This window comes from Dermacentor albipictus, chromosome 6, assembly GCF_038994185.2.
Source record: "Dermacentor albipictus isolate Rhodes 1998 colony chromosome 6, USDA_Dalb.pri_finalv2, whole genome shotgun sequence".
In the NCBI taxonomy this organism is placed as follows: Eukaryota; Metazoa; Arthropoda; class Arachnida; order Ixodida; family Ixodidae; genus Dermacentor; species Dermacentor albipictus.
In genome coordinates this window covers 15,466,900-15,494,453 of record NC_091826.1, presented here as the reverse complement: position 1 = coordinate 15,494,453, position 27,554 = coordinate 15,466,900, and the positions used below count along the sequence as shown (strand labels likewise).

The following is a 27,554-nucleotide window of genomic DNA, read 5'->3' as shown; positions in this document are numbered from 1 at the left end:
ATATATATATATATATATATATATATATATATATATATATATATATATATATATATATATATATATATATATATATATATATATATATATATATATATATTTGTGGTAGACATATCTAAATCAGAAATCAGGAAATCGTCAACGTAGCGAGGGCTATTGCACATATTATGCGCGTCATTACTGTCTGTGTATCCATCGAAATTGTTTGTGGAAGCAGCTTTGCGACACAGGCTACGCGTCGTGTCACCTGTCTCGCAGAATTGAGAGATCGCCGACTTAGAAGAACGCAGACTTGAAACAATCGTGTCTATTGGCTCAGAGTGTAGTTCACAAGAACTGTGATAATCGAGTAAAGAAAGCCAACCTAAAATGGTTCGTGTAGATGTCCAAACTTTTCTCTTGAGCGCTACGACCATGGTGCGCCTGATCAAAGAGTGATGCAAGTTCCCCGGGATTCAAGGTACCCGGATTAATAAAATTTGGCGTTTGCATCCGGTGGGCTGCAGCCCCTCACGAGCGTTGTCTCCCAAATCGCGTTTAAACAATGCAACGTTTTCGTTGCTTCGCGGTACCGCGATATAGAAAAGTGAAAGTTCTGTATACGCACTATCTATCCGGGTTTTGTTAAATTCATTTTATCTTTTACGCATTTACAGTGAAGTTGGCGAAAATTTTAGGTGGCTGAAAGTCAGTGCGCCGCCTACGTTCCGCTTCTGCCGCGCGTCCTGTGTTTTTGCACAACACGTTGTTGCCTTTCCCCAGATGTCAATCGAATGCCGGCATCGTTCGGTATTAAAGGTCGTCGTCGCAGGAACGCGACCGCACTCCGCCGCGTCCTGCCGTGTTTCTCGCGGTGCGACCGCGCCGAAACTCGGCGGGCAGCACGGCGACGGCGTCGCTGAGGCAGCTGTCGTCGTCGCTGACGGCTGGGTCGCGCTGGGCGCTGCCGCCGCTGCGGTACCAGTAGACGAGGAACCCGACGAACCAGACGAGCATGACCGCCATGACGAACACCAGCACCATGGAGAGCTTGTTGACGAGCCCTACGAAGAACTCGGGAGCGAAGTAGCCCTGCTGCGCCACCTTGACGGTGGCGTCCTCGCCGGCCACCTCGTAGAGGTAGACGTTCATCTTGCGGAACAGGTAGCCCGAGTAGGCCTTGCGCTTTTCGACGTTCTCCACGTAGGACACTTCTACCTGCAAGCGAGCGAACATTGAAGTTGAACTTGTGCGTGTGGGTGGGGAAGGGGTATACAAAAGTGGTTCTAGAGAATGGGAGACGGGAAAGAGAATCAGAAGGACAGAAAGTTGCGCAAGTTGGTATGAATTCATGTCATTAAAATAAAGCCGCGTGTGCGCGAGATGACCACTGTAGCTTCAGCATGCATGTTACGCGTTCGTTACAAGCAGTTTTTTCTCGGGTTGCCATGGCCATTGTTTTGACCATGACCAAAGGGTACATCAACGTCTTCCAGTGCGCGCATGGTTGAAGAAAGCATTGAGAGTAAGTAGAGGAGAGTCCTGCGTACGTTCACTCTCAGTGCCCGAAAGGACAAACTCGAATGCAGCCATACAAGGAAAGCGCTAAAGGATATCCGCATAAAACACACACACACACACACACACACACACACACACACACACACACACACACACACACACACGCATATATATATATATATATATATATATATATATATATATATATATATATATATATATATATATATATATATATAATCTACGCGACAGGAAGCGTTTGTGAAGCGGTTACTCAAATGCTATAAATTTGCTTATTTCATTCTTGAGGCCGTTCGCGTAACGAAAACTGGCGCGCGCGCATGTGTGTTCGCGCATCCGTGCCACGAAATGTGGCGCACGCCGCGATCATCTCAAAGAGCTGTAGCTGGCGTTGGTACGCTAAAATTTATGGGGACACCGGCCGCATGGCGGCACAGCGGTGCCGCCATCATCATCATTGGAGCGGCGCTCATGTGCCAGGGCCACGGTCAGCGAGTCTGGCACGGGGAGCGGCGACCAGGAAGATGAGTTTTGGGCTCAGTTGGTCTGCGCTCCAGACGGTAAAGGTTGTGCTTAGCATTTATCCCGCACTCTGTGTCCTCTCTGAGAGCTTCGGCTGGCCACTTGCTCTGAAGACACAGCCCTGAGCCCACAAATTGTACGTGCGATTGTAGCCTAACGGTTAGAACATCGGCCGCTGTGCTGGGGAACAGGGTTATCTTTATTATTATTTTTTTTTAAGTACGAGCTGTTCGACAAGACAATAGCAGCACCCAACAGCCACAGTCAGTAAAGCCCGGGAGGGTTCGCAAAGGAAGCTTCGCTTTAAAACTTCTAAAAGCAAGACTAAATCAACAGCTACGTCGGCGTTCTTAAGTGCACTGCGCAAAAAAAGAAGAAAAAAACTATGTACCCCCGGAGTTTTAAACTCACGCAAGCTGGCTTCTCCACGTAATGCTTCGTTAGCAGGTGAAGCCAACTTTAGTCAGGTTCCTTGCTTGATAAGCGTCGACCGCCTCCTTCTGATAATTCTGTGGACGCTTCTGCGCCTTTCTTTCACAGCTCGTAACTTGTATATGGTACTGTCGTAATGTGAAAGAGCTAAGTCTGCGTGCATTCATGCACTGAAGCTATGATCGTACTCACGGATCATATCGTGCAGCACGAATTTATTACAACAATGGCTTTTCGGAGAAGCCAGCTTTAGTCAAGAGTTGCCTTCCACGTATTGCTTCTGTCAGCCTTTTCATTTGACGAGCAATAGTCTACTGCCAACCCTTTGATTTTACAGCACTGGCTGAGAGTATTTGTGCTTATGTGCCTTTTTTTCGCAGCTGTGTAGTCACATGTACTTGTACATGTTACTGGTGATGGGACAAAACATATGCCTTCATTAATGTGTGCATTCCCAAACGCGCGCAAGCTGGCTTCTCCGCAATAATGGTTTTCCTGAGGAGAAAAGAGCTTCAGTCGAGCTCCACGTATGAAAGGCCATAGTACTACGTACCTTCCTGCTTCTTTTTGTAGAGTACTCACCTCGTCTACTCAGGCCTATTTATCGCTCAAAGTCAAATAGCACTTTGGATTATTAGCGAATTGCTTAAAGAATCTGGTAGTGAACTATTTTAATCTGGCAGCTTTTCTTTCTTTTCTTTTTTTTCTTTTTGCAATTCCAATTCAAGCGATGGCTTTAATACAAACAGAAATTCGACGCACGCGGCACTGCAAACATGAAACTTCGCTGCATCGTTATCGTCGAATATGCAGAGTGCTGGTGATGTCAGGCATGCTTACGGAGCTATCGTTTAGCCCCGTTCTTTCCAACTGTCTATGCTCTTCTGTCGGGTGAACTGTCCCGCGCAATTAGTTAATTAACTAAGATTAATTATGCGACATTTTCGATATTCCCTTTAGGACCAAGTGCGTTTCGTCGCGTTGTAGAGGGGATTCAGAAGCGACCTATCCCAATTTTTTGTGGCAATGCATGCTGCGTGGTGATATTTTTCGACGTTTAAAGTGAGCCCGCAAAATACGAAATAAAACCACGTGACTACGCTCATCCGCTGTCGTATTGCAGCGCTTTCAACCGTGCTTCGTGCGAAAGAACCGTACGCGCGGACCGTGGCGAAGTGATCGGCCGCGGCTCTGGGCATCGGCTTCACAGTGCGTCAGCATCTTTGGCGGTGCCACACGGAAAGGAAGCGCCATCGTGCCTCATAGTCTCGCTGTGGGCGGGGATGTTCGCCTCTTTTCTGTCACGTGACCGATCTGTCAGCAATCAGGTGCGCCTTGTCATTCCGGGGTGCTTTCTGCGTGGACATCGGCGGCCATTTAGCCGCCGTCTTGTCAGCGCTGACATGATGAAACACAGTGCTGCGAAGCGATACCATGGACAAGGTCGTGAAGAACTAGGACACTGAACATACACGACACGCAACCATGTGTGTTTCACATTACGCTTCATGTGTGCCTTGTGTCCTGTTCATTCACGTCCTTGTCCACAGTATTGCTTCGCAGCGCAGTACTCCAACGTGTCACAGGACCAAATGACCCACTACAACAAATTATTATCAGCTCTGTTTGACCCAGAGGGGTACCCTCTCTGATCGGCTCAAACGCCATTGCAGAATTCGCCGATGTCCAAGATAGCACCGCAGGCTTAAAATCATTTGGTGAGTAGCTCAAATGGTTCCTTGTGCAGACGTGCACACCTGGAGGTTTGCGAAGTATTCGATGATCTTCCAGGGCAGCATCGGATCGTCCACGGAGTAGGTGACGTTGTCGAAGTCAAATTCCAATGACTGCCTAGTCTCTGCAGAGGGCAGCGAGTAGTTGGCTCCAGCATTCACCTTCAATCGCACAGGGGGCTTGCCTGTAACAGTGAGGTCATAAACATATTTCGGTAGTGGTAATCCCATTCCTTTTTTGCTGCGCGGTGCATTCAAAGCGGCGGTGTCGCGTCTTCCGTATCAGACGATTCACCAAAGTCACGTGTCGAGGTGAGCGACGTAGATAGTAATGCGTTTTACGTAGAGGCGTTTGTGCGCGTGACCTTGGCTCTGGCTGGGAGGGCAGCATTCTGGAGAGGTTGGGCGCACGGCGTTTGTTTTGAAATTTCTGCTGTTCTAGCCGGGGCGCACAGGGCTTAATACTTTACCGACACGACCGTCAGCGCGCGATGAATATGCTGCGCTTGTCTCTGTTTAACTGACCGCTCAACAGTGTTGTTTATCTAAGGAAAGCAACTGCAAAAAAGACACAAATCTAAATATCGCCTTTCAATTTACCTTTGTTTACATACCTGCTCAACAGTGGTATTCACAAAAATGCCGACCGTGAGCAGCAGCAGATATTTTAGTCACGAAACCACAAGGCCTTGTCGGTTTCTTCTTAGCTCACGTGGTGGCAATATTCTCGCCAACGCGAAACTTTGGAGCGCAGCTCTGCGGCTAGCGTCGGCGTTGTCCCTCGTAAACGAGCACAGCGAAAGATGAAGGTGAGCGCGGAGCGCAGTGGGGGGCATGAAAGATGCGAGGAGGAAAGCGAGAGAGGATGTGCAGCGGAACCTTGAGGCGGAAAGCGCAGGAAGAGGGTACAGCGAAAGGGCGAGAGGAAAAGCATAGTGTGGGCGACGGTGGCTACGAGATGGCGCCAGAGTATCCCGCATCGTCTGTCGGCTGCTGTGAATCGCGCCCGTGCGTCATCCATGCGCTGCCTCTCGCGATCTCCAGTTTAGCGAGGCAGTGGCGCCACACTTCGCTCCGTTTGCAACGTGCCGCACGATACAGATTGTCCGTGCCAGCCGATATACCGTTAGATGAAAACACGTATAGAGCGCGCTTAAATTTCGAATTAGGGAGCACCGTAATCGTCGGTGATTATTTTTTACTTTGTTTAAGCAAGCTCTTATGTTTTTTTTAATCTCCATGTAGAGGTGCATCTCAAGAACACACAATGACCTTGTCAAGTCGAGTACCAAACATTTGCCTTTAAAACCATATCGCTGACCTACTGTATCTTGCTTAGTGTTTAGAGGCACCTTTTAATATTTCTTTCGGTACGTATTTAAGCAATCTAAAGAATAAAATGAGGCAATAAAAACATACTAGGGAAAGTATTTCATATCTTGGCGGTTAAAAGGTAAAGATGGCCAAACCTGGTGAGAGTCCCTTTAAGAGAAACGCTTCGTGCTTGCCAGTAAGCGTTTCTTCTTCTAAGAGCTGTCTTTCAGTAAGCCTTCTGTGCTCCAGAGCTTTCAAGACCTCCTTAAAGGGAAACTAATTTTCATAAAGAGAAAAATTATTTCACCTGTATTGCCCTTTTTACAACATCAAAAACGCCACTCTTACAGCGATAATAGGTCTGGTAAACCAGAAAAGGGGCAAAGAGAATAGCGGTAGCGACGCCACCTTGAAGTTCCTGCATCCGCTCTCCATCACGTCATCGATTTTGACGGCGTCCATTGAGGCCTGGTTATTGTTGATCGGCAATAATGGACTATACGCTGTTTTGTCAAATAGCCAAAAATTGAACATGTCAAGGTTCGCAAACCATTACTGAGCCAACGTGGCCTCAAATACGAAAAAAAAAAATTACTATAACGCATACATATGTGAGGTCACACTGGCGTACCGGCGCTATGGTTGTGGAGCGAAATTCACAAAATTGATTCACCTTCATATCTCTTCTAATAATCAGCTATATAATGAAATTAATGAAAATGTAGTTTCCACAAAGAATACTTTATCATTCTAATGTGATTTAGTGTTTCTTTAGTGCCACTTCAACACACACACGCCGAAGTGTATTCCTGGCACATTTTTCGTCGTCCTTTCTATTTGACGTCTTGCTTTGCATAAGCAGTAAACACGGCTGAAACGCCCTCTGTGCTGTTCCTAAGTTAGAATGCGCGCAAAAAAAAAAAATGTGAGGTGTCAACGTGTCAAGTGTCGTGCCAACGTTTCCTTATATAAAATGACTTTGTCACTGGCGTCCAAAGTACCATGGTAGACGATATTTCTCCGACGTAAAGATCGTCGGACTATCATAATCGATTTGAAGGTGGCAACTTTAGACTTACTGAGCTAGGCTGATCTGTTCTCGTCCGCCTTAATTTTGAAAGGAGGCACATTTTAGATCGCGATTTACTTTTTTTTGCCGCCATATATAACAGCGCTTTCGGTTACGATTAATCAAGTCATCGTCACGCCAGATTAGACTATATCCCCTTCGGTTGATGCAAACACAATCACTATTTTCATACCGTCAGACACGGCAGTCCCATCACGTCCGCGCTTTTTGCTCGTCGATGTGAATCACACCGATGTGCTTCGTTACGGCCCATGGGGCTTGATAATCATCGCTAGGCGATATCCAAGATTCGCATCGCAGGGTTGTATGTGATGACGTTGGTGTCACAATTAAGTGTAGGGCGAGATTGGTAAATATATCTTTCCAAATCGCACCTTTGATGACTACCCTGCCGGGCATCCATGGCATGTTATTAGCAGCCCAGGGTGCGCCGGACGTGTCCGCAATGGGCTGAAACGGCCCCCGCGTCGTGGTCGCGCCCTCCCAACTGGCGGGGCTCCTGGCCATGCCATGGCTGCGACACAGCTCCGGGTCGCCAAGCAGCTCGCAGAGCCTGTCGAAGAAGCCGGCCTGAGCCGATGGAGCCGCCCCTGTCAGCAGCAGTACGGCGAGCAGCTGGGCCGACCACCGTGCCGCGGCACGGCCAGCCATGCCATCGGCAATCGGCCGGACAATGGATTGGATTGGATGAGTACGATAAGAGTGTCGGGTAAACATCATCATTTTGTCATTCTACCGATCCTCCAGTGTTGGTAGGTCAACGTTTGTAGTATCTATCAACGTTGGGGTATGTGCCAGTGACCCGAGGGACTGCTACCCACTCCACTGCCGGACTATCATGATCTGCAGCGTCAATGGTAGCGGGAGCAGCGCCCCCATCTCCTCTATATATCTAGCCATCTGATTAGTACCAGCTGCGTCTCAGTTTTTCTCTGCTCTGTCCGATAATTATTTTGGGACCACCAGACTACGTTTTCGTATTACCGGTATCCGTTCCCTTGCTGCTAATATAATAAAGACAACTGCTTATCTGTTTTATAGAACATGTATGGAACATCGCTGTGGCGCCGTTTTATTACGACGCGTGGAACATCGCCGTTTCACTACGCAAGAATTCCCTTCATCATCGAGAACGACTCGCCGTTTGTCCTCAAACATTTGGTGCTAAACATAATTTATTATTTATCTTTAGTTTCCCATTTCCCTCTTTGGGTGAATTTCACCATTAGTTTCGTATTGGCCGTATATCACCATATTTCGGGAAGAGAGAACTGAAGAAATTTTATTTGAGCAACGCAGGTCTGTCGTCCTGTCTACGCGTCGCCTTTGGGCGCCCGGCGGAACTCTCTAAATATTTTGTTACTTAATTGTGGCGAAATTGCATTTGTCGCGCCGCTTTAATTTTAGCCTTCACGGCCAGACCGGCGGGGAAACGATTACGTAATACTTGTAGCAACAGTACAGTATGCCATGAAACACTTAATCCGTTGATGCGCGCACATTTAACACATCACGCTTGCAATGTGCAGGCAACTGGTGCGGTCTAGGCCTTGCGGAGCTTTCCGGCATTCCAGACAGGCACTCTTCCCCACGTTCTTTTATGCCAATGATAACGACATGTCTTTATTTTTTAAACGAGTGCCATTTCATTATCCTAGTCAATTCTCCATAGTGGGTACGAGCCACAACACATCCGACCCGGCCCAGCGGAAGGGGCAGCCGGCAAAGCCATGAAGGCCTCCGCTGGCGTCTTATTCGCGCTGCAGGCCTTGTGTCTGCTAGGAGAGCACGGAGCCACTCAGAGCCGGCAGTACGACGACGCTCGTATCGCCGACGAGCTGGGACGCTTGTTCAAGCTGCCGCAGCCACTTCGCTACGGCGGGCCGAACTTCCACTTCGAGTACCCAGTGCTCGCCAACAACGGCGTCACCTTGGCGGTGAGCGAGCTCATTTTGCCCTCTGCGACCGCTACGTCGCCGGGAGCTCCGCATTGAACGAACTGATGGGCATAGGTTGGAATGCATAGCTTTCTTTGGCTACCGTGCGCGTTTGCTTGGACTCGGCATCGGCGTTATCTTGCCTCAGGGAGAGCGAAATGCCGGAACGCTTAAAACCCCTAAAACTTCGTAAAGTAGTGCCACGCTTTGAAGAATGCCGCCTCCTCCTCGCACGCTCTGGCCGAGGCCGACGACGCGTCGCTATTGGTCAAATAGCATCACGTGGGCCCTCGGGCCGTGCATCAGCGCCATTTTTGCTCGAGAAGCGTCTACGGAGTGACGAGGAGCGCATGTTGGCGCCCCGCTACGCTCGAGCAGTGTAGGCAGCGCCACGGTCGAGGAGGGAGCGTGAAATAGAGGAGAAACAAGGAGGAGTGAAGGCGGAGGAGGAGAGTGTCGCTACTTTACGAAGTTTAAGGGGCTTTAGGGCACATTCACACCGGCGACTTGAGGAGGTCGCGCGACCATTTGCGACTCGCAATCAAAAAGCGACCGAAGGCGACTGATGTTCACACCGGCAAGCCTGGCTGAGCGCGACCCGCAAGTCGCAATCCCGGAGATTATCGTTCTCAGAGAGAACTCTCAGAATCTACGCGGAATTTGAATGCGACGCCGGAGGAGGCCGGATGTAGACACACGAAAGATCACTTCCGGTGCGCCGCTGATTGGTTTATCAGTTTTGCGACCACGGTCGCGCGACTGAAAAATCGCGCAGAGAGCGACTCGCCCAAAATGGTCGCTTTTCGAGAAAGGCGACCGTTTGCGACCATTTGCGACTGGTCGCAAAGCGACCAACTTGGTCGCGCGACCTCCTCAAGTCGCCGGTGTGAATGTGCCCTTAGGAACGCTCGCGACAGCCCTCACCGCGAGAGAGGAGGGCCGTCAGGATAATAAGTTTAAGGGGCTTTACGTCGGGATGCTCTCTCTCGCGCTTCCCTGCGGACAAGTTGCGGCATCTAGCACAGAGCTGCCACGAAGTCCGCACGTGGCGCGTCAGGCAAGATCGTCGCCAATGCACACACTAACACGCACGTAACAAAGGGACAAAAATTTGAAGGCTTTTCTTTGTCACTGACGTTGTCACACGCAGGTGTCAAAGGGGTTCCTTGAAAGGGGTTCTAGCGGCACACATTTAGTGAGCCAAGTTGGCGTGAAAGAGGCTGATACAAAGGAACATACACCAAGTTGGGTGAAGTTCCCACAGAACGCTAACCGCATGGAAACATGCACAACGGTTGGTTTCAAACACGGTTCCCTGAACAGAGCAGTTCGATGGTCTACTCAATGGACAATGAACTACCGAGTGATTCAATTTGGCTTGAAAGAGGTCAGAGACAGACCGAAAGATAGACCGCGAACGTGGTGAAGTGTCCAAAGAATAGTAATTGCTTAATGTGGAGAATTGGGCGTGTTGGTACATATTTGAAAAGGTTATCAAGGAGAGTAAAACTCGGATGACCCGGGAAATCGCAGAATCTGAACGGATTTCTAGACTTGGGGAGGGATGTGTGAGCATGGCCTCCATCACGTTATCAGACAGAGCTGGCATACTTATGCATGCGCAGATGATAACCCCTGGCTCGGACAGCACGTATATATTGTGAATCATACACAAAAATGTTGTTGGAAGTTCAGCTGCGCTCGTTCTTGTCGTCTGGTCCCAGTGCGTGTCTTTTTGCGCTGCTGCCTTTTCAAATGATAATTCCATTAAAACTGCGAAGAGGTGTACATGTCATACAGTAGGAACCCCTGTGGGTGAAAGAGGTGGATTAAAGAGGTTGCTGTTCCGTCCGAAAGGCGAAGCATTGATTACGATAGCAAATAATTAGACAGCCATACGAAGTAAAGATACTAGCTTCATCGACTGTATGAACTTGTAAACATTCGCTTAGTAACAAGCATGGTGTCACGCACGCACAGGCAAGCGTGAACACATCTCACTCGATGACCGCGGACGCTCGCTATCAAAGCACTGCCGTGACGAAGCGCGGCAACAGCAGCAGCAGCGAGCGATTTGACCTTCGTGCTGCATCTCGCTTCAACGCGAACCAAGCGGCAAGAACAGAGCGCACGGGAAGCTATATAGCCGCCGCCCGAGTTGCGGCGAGGGGCCAGAAAGGAGGAGGGGAGGCTGTCGCACGCTCGTCGCGAGAAGGCGCCGAAGGGGCCGGCGGGCGCATACGTTCTCTCGGGGAGGGCCGGAGGGGGGAAGGCGGGACTGTCGCTCGCTCACTTGTTCGGACTATTCGCTTACATTGACAATATATTCATTTACTTCATAATACCCCTAAAGGGCCACGGAAGGGGTATTACATAGGGGGAACCGATACATGAAAAAATGCGAGCTTTGCGCGTTACGCAAAACCAACTATCGTACACAAAAGTTATACAAAAGTACGATGTCTAGCAAAATATACAAGCAAAACGATATACAAAATACATTAGTCAAGTGAAAATCAGAGAGAAAATACAAAACTGTCTGAGAAAACAAATAAGGGAATTAAATAGACACAATGTAAAAGAAGTAAAACGAGGTGTTGCTCGAAACTGCGTCAGTTGTCACCTTAACAAATTAATGAAACATGAATACAATTTTACAATGTAGACGCAGAACGGTAAAACAAATGATCAAAACAATATATACACTGAACAACGTATGAAGAAACGTTAAAATAGTACATGATGGATATTTACACGTATAACTATTGCGTAAAAGTTCGTGAAAAGTTGCGAAATCGGTTTGAGTAGCAATGTGTGATGGTAGGTTATTCCATGCAACAACTGTTCGGGGAACGAAGGAGTTAGCATAGTTAGCTGAGCGACAACTTATGCGTTTTATCTTGAAGATATGGTTTGTGCGTGGAAAGAAGGCTGTCGCTGGTTCGAAGATACGGTGAAGGTTCGGATGATGATAAAGTTTGTTGAGCAGCGAGAGGCGGGTAATTCTGCGGCGATGAGATAAGTCGTCGAGCTGAGCGCGAGCTTTTAGTGCTGATATGCTAGTATAGGGTGAATAATCAGAAAAAAATGAAACGGGCGGCGCGGTTTTGCAGTGATTCGATTTCTTGGGTGATATATGTTTGACAAGGATCCCAGATAGCTGATGCATACTCGATTTTGGGGCGTATTAATGTGATGTATGCTAGTCTGCGTAGTTTAGCTGGAGCATGCTTAAGGTTGCGTTTGAGGAGGCCTAAGGAGCGGTTAGCTGATGCCAACGTCAGGCGGATGTGATGATGCCACGTTAGATCAGACTGTAAGTGAACACCAAGGTACTTATATGAAGTTGTAAGTTCAATTATGTTGTATATTACATACGATGTTGGAATACGGTGGTTGCGACTAGTAAATGATAACTTCGTCTTAGCTGTATTAAGAGTCATCAACCATGTTGAACACCATGTGTTAATAGCGTTAAGGTCGGTTTGAAGAATATCTGTCATTGTCGCATGAAATTAATCGATATATTACGCAGTCATCGGCAAAATCAATCACCGTCGATGGCGTCTCATAATTTTTATCTAAATTGCGACAGCAATTATACTAATGCTCGAAGCTCATTCACGATGTCCTTGTCCAGCGTTCTCGCTCGATGGCGCATGCTCAGCACGCGCGGAGGGTCTAAACGTGGAGAATGTTTGGCTGCAAAAACGATCAAACGAAGTGGTTGGTCGACACCGACCAATCGCTTTAACCACCCTAGCTCGGTGGTGGAGCCAGGGCCACGCTCTATCTACCCAAGGCTCTATCTTCCGCTGCTGGCTAGAGCATTGTGCGCATGCGCACTGTATAAGCACAGAGTTGCTGCTGAGCTGTCGTGCGACTTAATTACGTCACTGTTCTGAGCGTATAATGGCCAGTAAACGTCAAGCTAACGTTTTCCAGCATTTCACCGTGCGATGTCTAAAGCCAGCGGTTTCCCGTGGATGTCATCTCGTGCATCATCGAGGTGCGATGCCTGCTGGCGGCGCTGCTCATATCCTGCCAGCATAAGGAGCCGTCTCCATACGCACACCTACGCTCAAGTGCGTGAAGGTTCCCTACGCCAGCGTCATTGGACACCTGGTAGCTGCCAGGAAGCGCTGTTACTTTTGGCATGCAGGTTTTGTCGTGGGGAGGTTAGGGGTTCGGCTTTCACCGGTGGCAAGTTGTTTTAGAGCGCAGCTCTGAGGCGCCCGTTTCTGCGTTGAGCGTCGACATTCCTCGGCGTACCCGGGCGAACAAGCACAGCGAAAGATGGAACGAACGCGGAGCGCAGCTAGGGATGAAAGACTGCGATAGCGGAGAGCGCAAGAAGGAAAGCGGAGGAGGCTACAGTGCACGGAGGAAGGAAACTAAGGAGAGGCCCTGACGTCACTCTTTGTGCAGCAAAAGTGAAGCCGGAAGTTGGCGTTGCTCATGGCGATGCTCCGCCTTTTGTGCCACCCTCCTCTCGTTTACATCTTTCGCGAAACCACGCCGCGCTGCGCGTGGTTTCGCGCGCGGAGCGCGCGCACTCGCGCAAGATCCGGCAGAGCACGGTGCAGGTAACACAGCGCAACAAGACACGGTGACTAACGCAAACCCGCCCACACAGCGCCTTTGCCATGGCACGAAACCTACCAGAGCAACACGTGTGAGCGCTCAAAAAATCAGAACAACGCCGCCATTGTGGCCCAAAAGGCGTGGCCATGCAGCAAAAAAAAATAAAAAATAAAAAAGCAGCAAAAGAAATGAGAACCTATACGTCATTTCCGCCACACTTTTCTCCGCGCGCGAAGGGGGTAGGGCCTCTCCTTAGTTTCCTTCCTCCGTGCTACAGTGAAAGCATGAGGCGGAAAGTGGAGGGGAGTATGGCGAAAGGGTGAGGAAAGTAGAGTGCCGTACCAGATGACGCCGTGGCAGCATGCGCCGATGACGTCATGCGGCGAGCGCGTCCACCGATACCATATATGGAAACAAAGCGCTGGCGTGTGCTTCGGACACGCATCGCATGTGCTAATCCGGCCGCGCTGCCACCGCTAGAACATACGCTCCGCGCGAGACACGCGTTCCCGTGATCGCGCTTTCTTAACAATGAGCGACGCAACCGGTAGACTTAAAAACAGCTTAAAGGGCCCCTCATTGAGCTGAGAAGCGCAGAGCATACATTGCGCGATAACGATCGTGTCTGCAAAGTCTTACATCGCTGCGAGCCGCAGAAAGATCTTAAATTCCGAACCGAACACCGTTTTTCTTACTCCTCGCGGCCGCCGCGCTCCAAGCCGGACGGTGACGTAATTGTGCCCCTGCGCCTGCGTAATCGTGTCCGCATTGTGACGCAGCTCGTGGTGACACGTGACCGAGAATTATTCAATACATCTGTTATCTGTGTGATCTGTTGCTTGAATTGACGAATTGAAGTCTAGAGAAATAATAAAACACACAAACGGAATGTCCGCGTTTTTTGTTTTGCTTCGCACCGAAGCAAGAGAGATGTGCTTCCGCTTCGTCTGCTTGTTCCCACAGTCGTGCGGTCACGTGCACAGGTACCGAAACTATGCCTTCTACTGCGTTCTAGCGCGTGATCATGCTCTGCGATCCACTTGTTCTGCCTCAGTATTCGTGTAGCACTGTATTATACCGCTAGTCATGTTTCCTTGTGCACAGCGCGCAAAACCTCGCGCTGCGCGAACGAGACAACTAGAGTTACTGTATACGCTACCAAAGGTAGCGCCTTTGGTAGCATATACAGTAACTCTAGAGACAACAGCCCGCGCGCGACGCCGTCGGCGAAAGTGCGTAGCATAGGTGTTCTGTGGCGTAGCCCCGGAAAAAAAAAGGGGGGGGGGGTGGCGGAGAGGAGCAAAAAAAAAAAATACACGAAGGCGGAGCCTGCGACGTATGCGTCACGCGATCGAGGTTAGGTAGAGAGCGTCTCGCTTGGCAGTGGAGCCAACCTCAAGGCTATTAATGAGCCGATTTGAAAATTTTTTGAGGCAGAATGATCAAGAGATAGGATAGAATTCCCGGAACTATTAAAACCGATCAACGAGGCGAAAATAAGTGATATTCGAAACTACAACGTAAGAAAGACTGAAGAAGCCGTAAAAAATGGACGCAGCCTGAAATCAGTGAGAGACAAACTTGGAATAGGACAAGCCAAGATGTATGCACTGAAAGATAAGCAGGGTAATATCATCAGCAATCTCGAAGATATAGTTAAAACAGTGGAAGAATTCTATACTGACCTGTACAGTACCCAGAGGAATTAGGATACCTCAATAGTAAACAGTAATGAACAGGATACAGGTACTCCTATAACTAGCGATGAGGTCAGAAGAGCCTTGCAAGACATGAAACAAGAAAGAGTGGCAGGAGAAGATGGAATAACAGTCGATGTAATCAAAGATGGAGAAGACAAAATGCTCGGAAAACTGGCGGCTCTTGATATGAAATGTCTATCAACTGCAGGGGTCCCAGAAAACTGGAAGAATGTGAAAATTATACTAATCCACAAAAAGGAAGACGTTAAAGAATTGAAAAATAATAGGCCCATTAACTTACTCCCAGTATTATATCAAATATTTACTAAAATAATCTCCAATAGAATAAGAGCAATTATGAAGCATCGTAATCGTTCGCGATTTGTTTTTCGTCCACTTTTATGTTTTTATCATTTCTATATTCCAATTAAAATGACGAATAGTTCCCCCAATACTTTGTTATCTGATGGTTTCATATGGTTATGGCCAACAAAAATATGACCACTCAGTTTCCCTTCTGCTAGCGTTCCAAGCAAAGCGTAATGACAATTAAGGTGATGCAAGCACCACTGCATCTTCCTGAAGTTACACGACTTGCAGCTTGTGGAAAGGGTAACATGCTCTTGATTGGTGTCACATTCATTCACATGTTTACAGGAGACCGGAGCAAGAATGCGTGAGTTAAGCGCAGAATTGTGCAGGGCGCGACGTATAGCCTGGACGACTTCTCGCTGCCCTGGCGCCTAGTGCGCCACTATGCACAGATGCAGCTGAGCACCTACAAGATGGCGACCGGGAACCCAGCCATGAGGGCCGCCATAGCGCGTCACAATGCGGCGCGCATGATGGACTTACTCAACCACGTCGAGATGGCTGGTTCGCGGAGAGCACAGTTCGGCCATGGCAGCGTTCAAGTGGTCCAGGTACACATGCATACAATGCACACGTGATGTGCTTGCAAAGCGCACACTGCCAGTACCTGCTGCAAGTGGCTAATCCTCTTTGAGAGTGGATTGAGAATACATGGTTGGCCCGTCTCAGTTCCAACCATTAGCAATGTCATCTCCATGCAGCCTACCTAGTGCAGGGCCCCATAAAATAAGAGCAACAGTGACAACATTGACGTTTTCTTCTCCTCAATTAATGGTTTCATCGTGGCGATTATGAGCTTTGAATCCTTAAAAAGTCTCGAGACATCGCATCCATGGCAAGAGCTACCACTGTCTTGGACGGTGTTTGGGACTGCTTCTTCAGTATTTGTACTCTCTATAAAATATTTCGACGTATCTTTATCACAATTTTTCTTTATTTGACATTCTTTCTTGTCATTATTTTGGGTTTTAACTGAAACCAGCAATAGCTTTGCTGAAGTGGGCACATATTTAAGTAGGTTCTACAAGCATGACCAATTTCCCCATACCACCCCATCAGGACAAAGTGCTCGACACCATGTTGGACTTTGCAAAATTTGCCCCTGTGAAACTGGGATCCTACCACATCGCAGGAATCTGGGCTGATGTCCGAGGTGAAGCTGGTGTCCGAGGTGAACGTATATCTCGTAGCGTCCCTGGTGGCTGCGCTAGTCATCTTATTCACTGCCTACTGTTCCTGTGTCATCGCCAAGCACGTGTCTTGCCTCCTAAAGGACACTGTGCCGCAGCCTGTAGCCCAAGAACGAGCACGTCTCTTGCTGCAGGCGGCTGAGTGATGCACCAGTGCTGTGCACCTTTGCCCACGCACTGCAGGGTGCAACATGGAGGCATAGGTGAAAGGCATCCAGGTGTGCTACTAGGCTCAAAAGCCTAGCAACCATAAAATCATAAAAGCATTAACTATAAAAGCCTACATGTTAAGAGCCGCAGAACTACGTTTGGCGCAGTAGTTGCACTCCGTATCACAAGCTGTTGGCAGCACTGTGAAAAGCACGGCTAGTATGGGCCAATCAAGACTGCAATATCCTACAGGCACATGCAATGTTTCTTGTTCGAGCTAGAGCGAGTCTCGATAGCTTCCAAAACCATGCGAGCGAACAGGCTGCCAGTGCTCCAGTAAAATTTTGCAATACCTGGCTGATCTTCCGCACTGTGTCCGTCTAAGCTGCAAATTTCTCGATGGCAGGACCAGCACCACCAGTGCATATATATGACCACTGAGATCAGGCAGCGCGCGCAGGCTTGCTCGCTGCTCAGTCTCTGAGGCTATGGGATGCAGCGTGTATCACAGCCGACGTTAGTGCGTGCGGTGTGTGCTTCTTTTTCTTTGTCTTCCGTGTTTTAGCACTCTACGTCTTTATTATAGCGACGTTAGTATACCGCAGGTGTGTAGTAGTGTCAAGAAGGAAGCAAAGAGCAGGGCGAGTGAATGAGGGCAACAGTGACGATTAGCCACAAACATGATTTTGAAACTGAAGCTTGAGACAGTGTTCTTCAGATTGCTTAGCTTCGAAGTCTTGCAACTCTCGTTCTCGAGCAGAGCATTAAGGTTGGTCTTAAGGCATTTCTTGAATCGTACAGAAGCCATTGATACCCTGTTTAGCGAAATCTGAGGAACAATTATGTTGCAAATCATTGCAGAAAATAAAGGAAGCTTGAATAAGATTAGAGCCAAAGGAGTGACAAACAAAAATAGATGTCATATACTAAATAAGCACACAATATTACATATCTGTACGTACTACAAGTTTTTAACACCATAACATTGGAGAATAAAGGTGTTTTTGAAACTTTTGATTTAGGACCATTGACTTTAGTGTCCCTTTAAGACGTTTAAGCCACATCTTGAACTCTGCACTTTGTTCCCCATTTTATCTGCAGGTGGCATGCAAGTGTGCTATGCAATCTGATGCCAAGAATAAATGATGACACACTCGGGTATATGACAACTTCTTGCTTTACTCCAGGCAATACAGTCTCTCAAAAAAAAATAAAGCAGATCGTCTCTGTAATGAGACTGATGACAACAGCCTTGGTTCAGCATTCAGGTCAGCTATATGTACATTTCTTGGCCACACAAGAGTGTTGGCGGCCAATTCTCAACAAGCCAAGGCAAAAAAGGCTCAAGAAAACGTTCCCATAGGGTAGCAATAACGCAACGCCAGGGCAGGACCACTCTGGTTATTTGCGCTTGTTCAAAGTATGCTACATCAGCGAAAAGGCTTCGCTTCTGCTTTTGATGACAACAAATATGAAAATCATCAGCAGGCTCCAGCATTAAAATACTATATAACTGGAGGGAAATGAGCCAGTCCCGACTTTTACACTTCACTGCTTCGACTGCATTGCAACCCTGCATAATCGAACGAACAAGAAATAAGGTGGTACGAACAACCAAGCACTGCAACTTTAGAGATTAGCTTCCTGTAACTGTCTTTTATGCTACAATGCATTGCGAAGTTGATCATTTAATGTTCAGCATAATGTGGGCTACGAGAAAAACAAAGCCTCCCAAGAACAGAAGTGTAGACGGCTTGTACTGACACCATCGCGATTGCCAAGCTGGTGAACCACTAGCCCGGCAAAAAGCTGCTTGTTTCTCCTTTTATGTGTGCAGTAAATGGTTTGACAACATGGCCTCCACAACGTCACGTGCATGCCATCTACTACACTAAAGATTTCTTGGCAAAACTCGCTTCTGTAAATGCTCAAGAAATGGAGGACCCAAAATGTAAAAAGATTACTGCAGAAGATCTCTTGCACACTTGACACATAACAGAGAGAGAAAGTATGCAGGAATGTCAAACAATCTCTACAAGAAGGCCCGCTATAGCCCGAGAGACACCAGGCTTTTGCGAGCATAGCATCTGCACTTCCTGGCGGAATTGGCATTCGTGTTGAAAAGAGCAGCAGTAGCAACGAGGTGTGATGGTCACAGAGTGGAATCCTTTGAAGGCGCGGCAGAGATAGAGAGACAAGAAAACAAACGAGTCTATAACGCTAGTCCCCTTCTCTTTCTTTTTTCCCCTCCCTATCCGACCGCAGAGATGATGACCTGGCAGACGTCGAGGTCTTTGCTGCGTACAGCGAGGTTCATGGTGACACCCTGCGCGACGCCTGTGGTTGCCAGCCGTGCCCGCACCAGCACATCGTGGCCACCCCGATAAACGCCAGCCAGCAGTAGCGTGTGTGAGCTCTTGCCATCGGGCACCTTGTCCGAGCGCTCGCAAACTTGCATGCCCAGGAACTGGATGATCTGGTGCACAGCATCTGCAAGGGTGGCAGCATCATACGCTGAAGTTTCTTCCAATATGATTTAAATTGTCTTAATTACTTAAATGTCATGAATTAAGCAAGCCTGCCTGCTTGCTAACTTTGTGAAGAAATGTCAAGGAAGACATCAAATCATCGTGAAGTGTTCACTGCAGTTAACTATTTATAACATATTAATATAAAATGATCCAAAAGTAACAGGAAAAATGAATACTTAACAATTTGAAAAAGATATATTGTAGCAACATGCTTTTACATGAACCATGTTACAAAATTTGTAACTACAGATCTTACAGCCAAAGTAGTTACAATTGTTGTCGACAAGTGTGTCAACCCAACTGTGCGAACTTCTGTGGGATGATAACACCACCAGCTGTCAGTGAATAATGTAATTAATCTGTCTATATAATTTCCTACTTTAAAGAATCCTGAATATTCCTTTTTTTTTGAAAATTGCGTCTTGCTAGGGTCTAGCTATTTCAAATTAATAAATTTGTACTTTTTCCATTTGGATCACCTTGTGCGAAGACTTCTGCTTGGACATCAAAATTGAAGCATAATGACTTATACACTGTGATCTTTTCCTTTCTCATGCAAGTTGGATCACCTCCCTAAATACATTTCTGCTTGGACAGACAAACAAGACTCATGACTTGTACTTATTCTGTGGTTTCCTTACTTCTCGTGATAGTAATCTCTTCAAGTAATCTACCTCAGGCAGCGGGAAAAGTGCCATCTGCCGCAGCTGCTGCTTTAAAATTGCGTTCAGCCATAGAAAGAAAAAGAAAAACAAAGGGAAAGAAGACAGATTCTATAAAGAGTAGCCACAGAAAGCAGCATAATCTGCGCCTAACTAGTTTAGGCAGCAAATTCAAGGATCACCTTGCAATGTCTTCATGGTGCTGAGGGCATAGGTGTCCTCCACCTGGTTTCCATTGCCAAGCTCTTCCCAGGAGGCAGCAAAGTTAGCCTTGAGAACCTTCTGTACATGGTCAGCGACTGTCAGCTCAAGGTCTTCAAGCTGAAATGCCAAATGCTTATTTATTTACGATACCTCAAATAATCCTGTTTGAGGGGTTTTTCATGAGGGCTGGGTGAGTATACGAATTAATAGAAACACAAAAATTTACAGCAGCTAGCAGAGGAATCAGTTGCAAGAACAGTATGGTATATAAAAAAAAAACGGAATCAACACACAAACAAACAATGTCAGTTTTGCCAGTCAGGTGAAGCAATGATCGCAATAAAAAATTATTAAAGAACTATACGAGGTAAGGTTAGTCATTTTATCAGTTGCATTAATTGCTGTACATATTCCCTTACTAATTAAATTAACAAGCACATTGTCATGCACGGATAAGCAAACACAAACACATCTCAATCAATGACCACAGACAATCACTGTCAGAACAGTGGCAGCAGTAGTGAGCAAATTCCTCTTCGTGCTGCCCCTTGTGTCAATGCAATCTAGGCGCATGAGAACACAGTGCACACGAAGCTATCAGCTATTTCAGGTCACCTAACCTTCGAACCCAATGCAGGTTGCCTCCAAACAAGGATGCGCACGGCCACACTCAGCTGCCGCGGCTGGAGTACAAGAGATGCATATTAATCTGCCCCACCACCGACCTAGTGCGTGCACACTCACGAGCTTCCTCTCTTGCGACAGCCACAGCAATTAACATAAATAGCTCAGGTTAGCCCGAAAAGATGGTGCCACACATGCACACCAACATTTGTTTTGGGGAATGATTTCTAGAGAAGAAAATAATCAGTCTCAAAACTTTACGGACAAAGGTTGTATGAACGAGTTTCTACTGTCCATAACAAGACATGTCACCAGTAAGTTCACGAGACAGTGAATGTGTGTTGATGTATGATGGAGAACTACCTACCACGTACTCGTCCTCATAACCTTCGTCGTCATCTGGCTCACCGGTGTTGGGATCGCAGTCCTTGACCAGGTACTTTAAGGTGTTGCTGAATGTCCCTGCAACTGAGCATGAACCAATGTTGCAGAACAGTACCAAGTACACCAAGAATGTACAAATGGTGGCTCTAATAAACTTTCGTCGTCAATTAAATGGCCTGATCACATGCCTCACTTATAACCGGGTCAGATGGGCAAATTTAGTGACACTTCGAGCAAATGCAATTTGTTTTGCGGAGTCTCACTTTGGTGGTGGGATGCTAGACGGCAAAATGAGGCATCATTCAGGATTGATGACAATGACGATCTATGGAGCCAGAAAGCTTGATATGATTCCCAAAACTTGGAGTTTCAGAAACAAATACTCTTTCATCACACACAAGGAAGTTCTTATTTACAAAAACCTTTGCAACAAAAAATATAAATGCTATAACTTCATTAACTCATCTATTCATATTGAGCCAATACAACCAAGAAGCATATCCATTACCTATACCATGAAAATGACAGACACTGTGGATATGTTAAAAAAAAAATCCCATGTCTTTCAGCGTTTCCGGGAAAACCGCTTTGTTTCCTTATACAGTCGAACCTCGATAAATAATGTAGTTGTACTTGCAGTGACAAACTTCGTTAAGTCATGAATTTCGTTAATTCAAGGTTTGAAAGTTACAGCATTAAAAGCAACTTCACAAATTCCCAGAGCATTCCTGGTTGATAGCATCTTGTTAGTAAGCGCTCATTAACAAAGGGCAAGAAGGTCGGGCCGTAATAGCACGGTTATGAGCGCCAGCGCATGCGGTGCTGTTCGTGCTGGGAGCAATGCATGGACGAGGCTCGCGGCGTCTGAGACTTGCGTCTGTTGCTTTGCGCAGTGCCGTAAATCTTGGATGCCATGGCTGACTGCACTTAGTGCCCTCAGCCGGCGCCCGCAAATTAAAAACAAAAATGTAAAAAGATATGAGTATTTGTCCTGCGCAAAAGAATAAAAAGAGAGAGAAAATAAAGAAAAGTCACAGTTTCAGGACAGAAAGGCGAAGCATTGATGACAATAGCAAAGAGACAACTACACAAGGTAAGGTTTGTAGTTTATTGGTGTCATACGCACTCGGGCAAAATTAACAGCTCTCACTTGATGACCACGCACTTGCAGTCACAACGTAAGCGAGTGTTTTTCACCGTGTCTTGGAAACTTGAGTTTATGCAACTGCCAACAGTAAACACGTAGGAACAACAAAATGCATGTGAAGGCACCAACCATTTCGACTCGACCTTTGCCCTTGCCGCGGAGAGAGTGTATGTACGCGTGAGAGAAAAGGAAGCGTGCGTATCCCTCCCCCCTCCCCCCTCCTCCCCATCGTGTGCTTAATCATGTTACCATGCATTCACTTCCTTCCCATCCCTCTCGCGCAGAAGGCATTGTCAGGTCTTGCGTTTCTCTGAGCCCTGCAAGCTGCCGCGCGCCCCGCTGCTTCTGCAAGTTGTTTACTGATGTTACAAATGGCACAGTGGTGTTTCCTCCCTACCAGCGCATGCGTACTGGCACGTGCACTTTAACAGTGCTTTTGCCACTCAAACTTTTCTTGCAGAAAGCCATTTGAAATAACTTTTGCCTCGGCCGATATTCTTAAAGCTTTTTGCTAGATGAACTAGTCATACAGGCTCCAAGTTCATGCTTGAGATGGCCGAAAACATTGTCAAACTGAAACCATGTCATGAAATTACGTTGTTAAATCGAAGAGAGAATACAGGGTTTTCAATGCAACTAAGATTTATATAGTACACCCAGTAGTACATAAAATATTCACCAAGACAATCTCCAATAGAATAACGGCAACACAGGACTTTTGTCAACAAAGGGAACAGGCAATTTCAAGAAGGGATACTCTACAATGGACCACATCCATATCATCAATCAGGTAATCGGGAAATCCGCCGAGTACAATCAGCCTCTCTATATCAATTTCATAGATTACGAAAAGGCATTCGATTCAGTAGAGATACCAGCAGTCATAAAGGCATTGCGTAATCAAGGAGTACAGACCGCCTACGTAAATACCTTGGAAAATATCTACAGAAATTCCACAGCCACCTTAATTCTACACAAGAAAAGTAGGAAGATACCTATAGAGAAAGGGGTCAGACGAGGTGACACAATCTCTCCAATGCTATTCACTGCGTGCTTGGAAGAAGTATTCAAGCTATTAAACTGGAAAGACTTGGAAGTAAAGATCGACGGCAAATACCTCAGCAACCTTCAGTTATCCGATGACATTGTTCTATTCAGCAACACTGCAGATGAGTTATAACAAATGATTGAGGACCTTAACAGGGAGAGTGTAAAAGTGGGGTTGAAGATTAATATGCAGAAGACAAAGATAATGATAATTAACCGTGCAAGGGAACAAGAGTTCAAGATCGCCAGCCAGCCTTTAGAGTCTGTGAAGGTGTAGTATGTTTACCTAGGTCAATTAATCACAGGGAACCCTGATCATGAGAAGGAAATTAACAGAAGAATAAAAATGGGTTGGATCGCATACGGCAGACATCGTGAGCTCCTGAAGCTTACCGTTATCATTGAAAAGGAAGGTATACAATCAGTCCAATTTACCAGTGCTGACATATGGGGCAGAGACTTGGAGACAAAGAAGCTTGAGAACAAGGACCGCGCAAAGAGCGATGGAACGAAGAATGCTAGGCATAACTTTAGGAGACAGAAAGAGCGGTTTGGACCATAGAGCAAACGGGTATAGACAATATTCTAATTGATATTAAGAGAAATAAATGGCGCAGATTAGATAACCTTTAGACCATTATGGTGACAGAATGGGTACCAAGTGAAGGGAAGCGCAGTAGAAGACGGCAGAAGACTAGGTGGTGCGACGAAATTAAGAAATTTGCGGGGGTAGTTGGAATCGGTTGGCGCAGGACAGGGGTAATTAGAGATCACAGGGAGAGGCCTTTGTCCTGCAGAGGACATAAAATAAGCTGATGATGATGATGATGATGATGATGAAGAAGAAGAAGAAAAGAAGAAGGAGGAGGAGATTGGGAAATAATAGTTTGTTGCATGATGAATTTTATAACATAGAGGTTCGTTATATCGAGGTTAAAATGTAATGCTTTCCAAATTACTGTCAATATTTTTATCCCCAAGAAGGTGTTTAACTTTCTGCAACTACCTTTAGTTATTTTTTTTTTCTGCTGCCCTTCTAGCTTTACTGGCAGCATGCTCTAATCACATAACTTTTCATGGGAGTCAATGCTGAGATAGACATCTGAGTCATGTCCTCTTTACTTACAGCCCAAACGAACTGATGTCTCAGCAATGCATAAGCGAAAAATGCTTAAATGAGAGCCGCTCGTGAAATGTACGCACCCAGGAGAGGATCTTCAAGCTCCATTTCAAGGCAGACATACGCCGTGCCAGGAACGTTGTATGCCAGCTTGGAACAGGGCACTTCCCCGATAACATGGAAGCCCTCTGCTGGCTCCACAGCCACACGCACATTCTCTAGAATCTGGTCGTTGAGTGTGTTGGTACAATCGAACTGCAAAGAGATCAAAGCAGGAAAACGCATCACCACGGAATATGGTACACATAAACAAGGTGCAGGTACAGAGTGGACAATGCACTGTCAATAAATGTGTCAAGGTGACATAATTTTACTCCTAAATGCTGCTTGAAAGAAAGCTAAGATAATAGGAAGATCCTTTTTGTCTTTTCTAGCAAGTCCTCTCAATGAAAGGACAATTACATTTTGACTTAGTACGCCATCAGTAATGTCCCATTTGTTTTGTTTCTTTTCCAAGAAATCTTGAATAAGCATTCTAAACCACACGTACAAGCTTAATCACTGGCTGCAAGTATAATGACGAATGAAATATTACTACTCTGCCACTGCTGACGGAATACGAGACGTCAAACAACCTATCAAAGGTGATGTTTTTAGAAAGGCAGTCACGTGTAGCAATAGTCCGCAATCTGAAGTTAACTGGAGTAACATCGAACAAGTAGAACGATAATAGGCATGCAGGTCAGTTTCGGTGATTTTTTACTTGCCACTACTGGACAAAATTGGCAAAAAGAATTCACACTGACAAATGTAGACACTGCGACTGAAGGAGCTAAAGAAGATCGAAATGCAACTGCCGTGGCTAGGAATTGAACTTGTGACCAAGACACTCAAGATAGCGTGCTTGCAAGGAGTCTCACCTGTAATACGATGTGCCTGCTGTAGACGTGTTTGATGCATTTGACAACATACTCCGTCTCGGATTCGGTGAGGCTCACAGCAGGTGAAGACTTGAACAGTGGGCCCAGGTTGAGTGCCACGAGCAAGGGAATGGTGTCCAATTGTTCTGCAACAGCACAACCATTTAGCGACCTGTCTGCCTCCACATCGGGCTGTTTTCAAGGTACAGCAGCAAGGCTCACCTGCGTACAGATCTTGCCTAGATGCGGCCACTTTGTCCGGTTTGCCCTTGGGTACTGCTTCTGCATCAAGTTGAAGAGGCCGGCATTTGAGTTGAGTTTATTCACCACATATATACAGCTGTACATAAGTGGTTGGCATTCGCTTTAGTGATCCCCCTCTTAAGGCCTATACTTTTTTATTTCTATGCACACAAGCAACAAAACTGCAGCTCAAAGACAAGGAATCAGGAGTCTTGTTTTCAGCCCCTGGTCTCAGAAAATTAGGCTTGCAAAGCTCTCAAGTTGGTTCCTGTGCACTTCTCAGCCTTGATAGATGCCCTCTTTGACACTAGACACAAAGTGCTTACCAAATAACTGTGCCTTCAGGGGTTACAGAAGTTCTTGTGGAAGAAATTCGGAAGCCTTTAAAGACTTCTAAGGCAATCACGCAAGGAATTTTTATGAACTAAAGCAACTGCCGTGTATGTTTGACAGCTTGAAAACAAGATGTCTTCAATAATGAGTAAACTATACTTTCTTTTTTTTTCTGAAGTGCATGAGTGGGACAAGTATGCGAAACGGACTTAGCGAGCGAGCTAACACCACAAAGCTGCTGACTAGATTAGACTAACTTGATTTCAGAATTGCACTACCAACTTTATGGCCAGATCTCCAAACAACATCCTCCCTCTAAGCTTAGTTGAATGTAAAGGTCAAGAATGTTTCAAAAGATTCAAAGATTTTTGGCAGAATTACAGGATTTAATGCTATGAGGTAACATAGGAGCTAAAGGAGAGCCCGAGGTTGATCTAGACCAAATGAACATTTTAATGACCATACAATGGCCAGCACTAGAGCATTATTGTATAATAACCCCATTAATAAATACAGTAACTATGGCAGGGAATCAGACTCATGATCTTGTACTCAAAAATGAAATGCCATATCCACCAAGCTGGCTTTGGAGGCTATGAAAATTATGTATTGGTATTCAAAGGTACTCAAGCAATGCTATAATCCTGCTAAGCGTTTGTCCCTAAGCATGCCAGTGAAGCCTACAATTTGATGCAATGACTGGAATGAGCACAAGATCTCTTGCATCACTGACTTTGATTCTGTAATTTCTAAGTAGTGCCTTGGAGTTGTACAAGACAGCCAAGAACTCAAGTAATAGCCACATTTACGCAAGTGCTCTCATGGTAGATGATAGGCAGCTAGCGATTTACAGAAGCTGCACTTACAACCTCACTATATCATGTAATCAACTATAACAAGTGGCCTGCACTTGGGCACAGGCAGCTGCAAAATACTCATGCATTATGATGGCCCGAACTAGTGCAGGATTTAACTACAATGCACAGCACCAACGAAAAGAAAAAGTGCAGTATTTATTTCATATAAGACCACCTGTGAGAGGACACAGAAAACACTAAAAGCAAAGAAATAACGCAAGGAATGGCTGGTTCATTGAGGTTACTGTTCAGAAAAGAACTATTTTCCTAACCCTGAGTAACCTTACACAGTACAGTCAAACTTTGATATAATGAACACTGATATAACAAAGTGAAGGATAAAGCAAAGTAAATCTAAATACTGATATGTGCTTACAATGAATATTGGATATAAAGAAGGTATTTTCCTGCTGGATGCAGCTGTCATAATGAAATTTGACTGTATACTTTTCCTCCGCAGACAGGTTCTTAAATGAAGACCTACAAATTTACAAACAGATGAGTAGTTTATCTGTAACCTTTTGACTTTGCTTTAAGTGGGAACATCACCCTACTTTAACATTAAAAGTGAATAAAAGCAGGAACTTAGGAGTGAGAGAGCACAGTATTGTTTAACATGATTGCATTACAATGGCAATCAGCCTATTTCTTCAGTCAGACAAGACATCACAAAAAGAAGAGATTCCAACTGTTCTGTTAGTGAGCATTAAGCATTAAAGCTGCAGCAGAGCATTCAGACAGATGGAATGGAGCAGATGAGACAATTCTCATCTAGTATGTCTTTCTGCAATCGCCAATTATCCCTGACCTACAGGCGAAGCATTGCTGCTCAAAGTGTTGCCATACAAACACAGATGTCAACATGTTTAACTTTCATTCTCTTTTGTTCAAAATGGAAGGAATTCCACCAATAATAAAGCATAATGGAATCCTCACA

General features: G+C 46.1%; 3 protein-coding genes across 11 annotated transcripts in view; 1 reads left to right on the top strand and 2 right to left on the bottom strand.

Moving 5' to 3' along the window:
• Positions 1-428: 428 nt before the first annotated feature.
• On the bottom strand, positions 429-7,292 carry LOC139060813 (uncharacterized). Its single transcript, XM_070539990.1, has 3 exons — positions 6,987-7,292; positions 4,233-4,393; positions 429-1,197 (listed from the first exon to the last, which is right to left on the bottom strand). The coding sequence occupies exons 1-3, from the start codon at positions 7,261-7,263 to the stop codon at positions 793-795; spliced, it is 843 nt and encodes a 280-aa protein (XP_070396091.1). The 5' UTR covers positions 7,264-7,292; the 3' UTR covers positions 429-792.
• A 762-nt stretch (positions 7,293-8,054) lies between these two features.
• LOC139060814 (uncharacterized) lies at positions 8,055-18,948 on the top strand. Of its 4 annotated transcripts, none has more exons than XR_011515050.1 (5): positions 8,055-8,549; positions 12,495-12,634; positions 15,491-15,756; positions 16,338-16,613; positions 18,811-18,948. XR_011515050.1 is itself a non-coding variant. In XM_070539992.1 (5 exons), exons 2-4 carry the CDS (start codon positions 12,509-12,511, stop codon positions 16,539-16,541), a joined length of 552 nt encoding a protein of 183 aa, XP_070396093.1. In that variant the 5' UTR covers positions 8,056-8,549; positions 12,495-12,508; the 3' UTR covers positions 16,542-16,613; positions 18,811-18,948. The 4 variants fall into 4 exon arrangements, 2 of the variants coding, with proteins under 2 accessions (XP_070396093.1, XP_070396092.1); XM_070539992.1 differs by having other exon boundaries at positions 8,056-8,549; positions 15,535-15,756; XR_011515049.1 differs by lacking the exon at positions 12,495-12,634 and having other exon boundaries at positions 8,276-8,549.
• gammaCOP (coat protein (coatomer) gamma) overlaps positions 17,705-27,554 on the bottom strand; it is a 37,248-nt gene continuing 27,398 nt past the window's right edge. For all 6 annotated transcript variants that reach the window (XM_070539985.1, XM_070539989.1, XM_070539984.1 and 3 more), the window contains 6 exons: positions 25,407-25,466; positions 25,185-25,330; positions 24,348-24,519; positions 20,934-21,034; positions 19,921-20,059; positions 17,705-19,035 (listed from right to left, as the gene is read on the bottom strand). In XM_070539985.1, coding sequence (XP_070396086.1) covers positions 18,797-19,035; positions 19,921-20,059; positions 20,934-21,034; positions 24,348-24,519; positions 25,185-25,330; positions 25,407-25,466 — 857 coding nt within the window. In that variant the 3' untranslated portion in view covers positions 17,705-18,796. The remainder of the gene's footprint in view (positions 19,036-19,920; positions 20,060-20,933; positions 21,035-24,347; positions 24,520-25,184; positions 25,331-25,406; positions 25,467-27,554) is intronic.

Coding starts and splice junctions, on each gene's coding strand:
- LOC139060813 (XM_070539990.1), bottom strand. CDS start 7,263: ATGGCTGGCCGTGCCGCGGCACGGTGGTCGGCCCAGCTGCTCGCCGTA. Junction 4,394..6,986: donor CGGCAGGGTAGTCATCAAAG/GTGCGATTTGGA, acceptor TCACTGTTACAG/GCAAGCCCCCTGTGCGATTG. Junction 1,198..4,232: donor AATACTTCGCAAACCTCCAG/GTGTGCACGTCT, acceptor GCTCGCTTGCAG/GTAGAAGTGTCCTACGTGGA.
- LOC139060814 (XM_070539991.1), top strand. CDS start 8,343: ATGAAGGCCTCCGCTGGCGTCTTATTCGCGCTGCAGGCCTTGTGTCTG. Junction 8,550..15,534: donor ACAACGGCGTCACCTTGGCG/GTGAGCGAGCTC, acceptor AGAATTGTGCAG/GGCGCGACGTATAGCCTGGA. Junction 15,757..16,337: donor GCAGCGTTCAAGTGGTCCAG/GTACACATGCAT, acceptor ACCACATCGCAG/GAATCTGGGCTGATGTCCGA.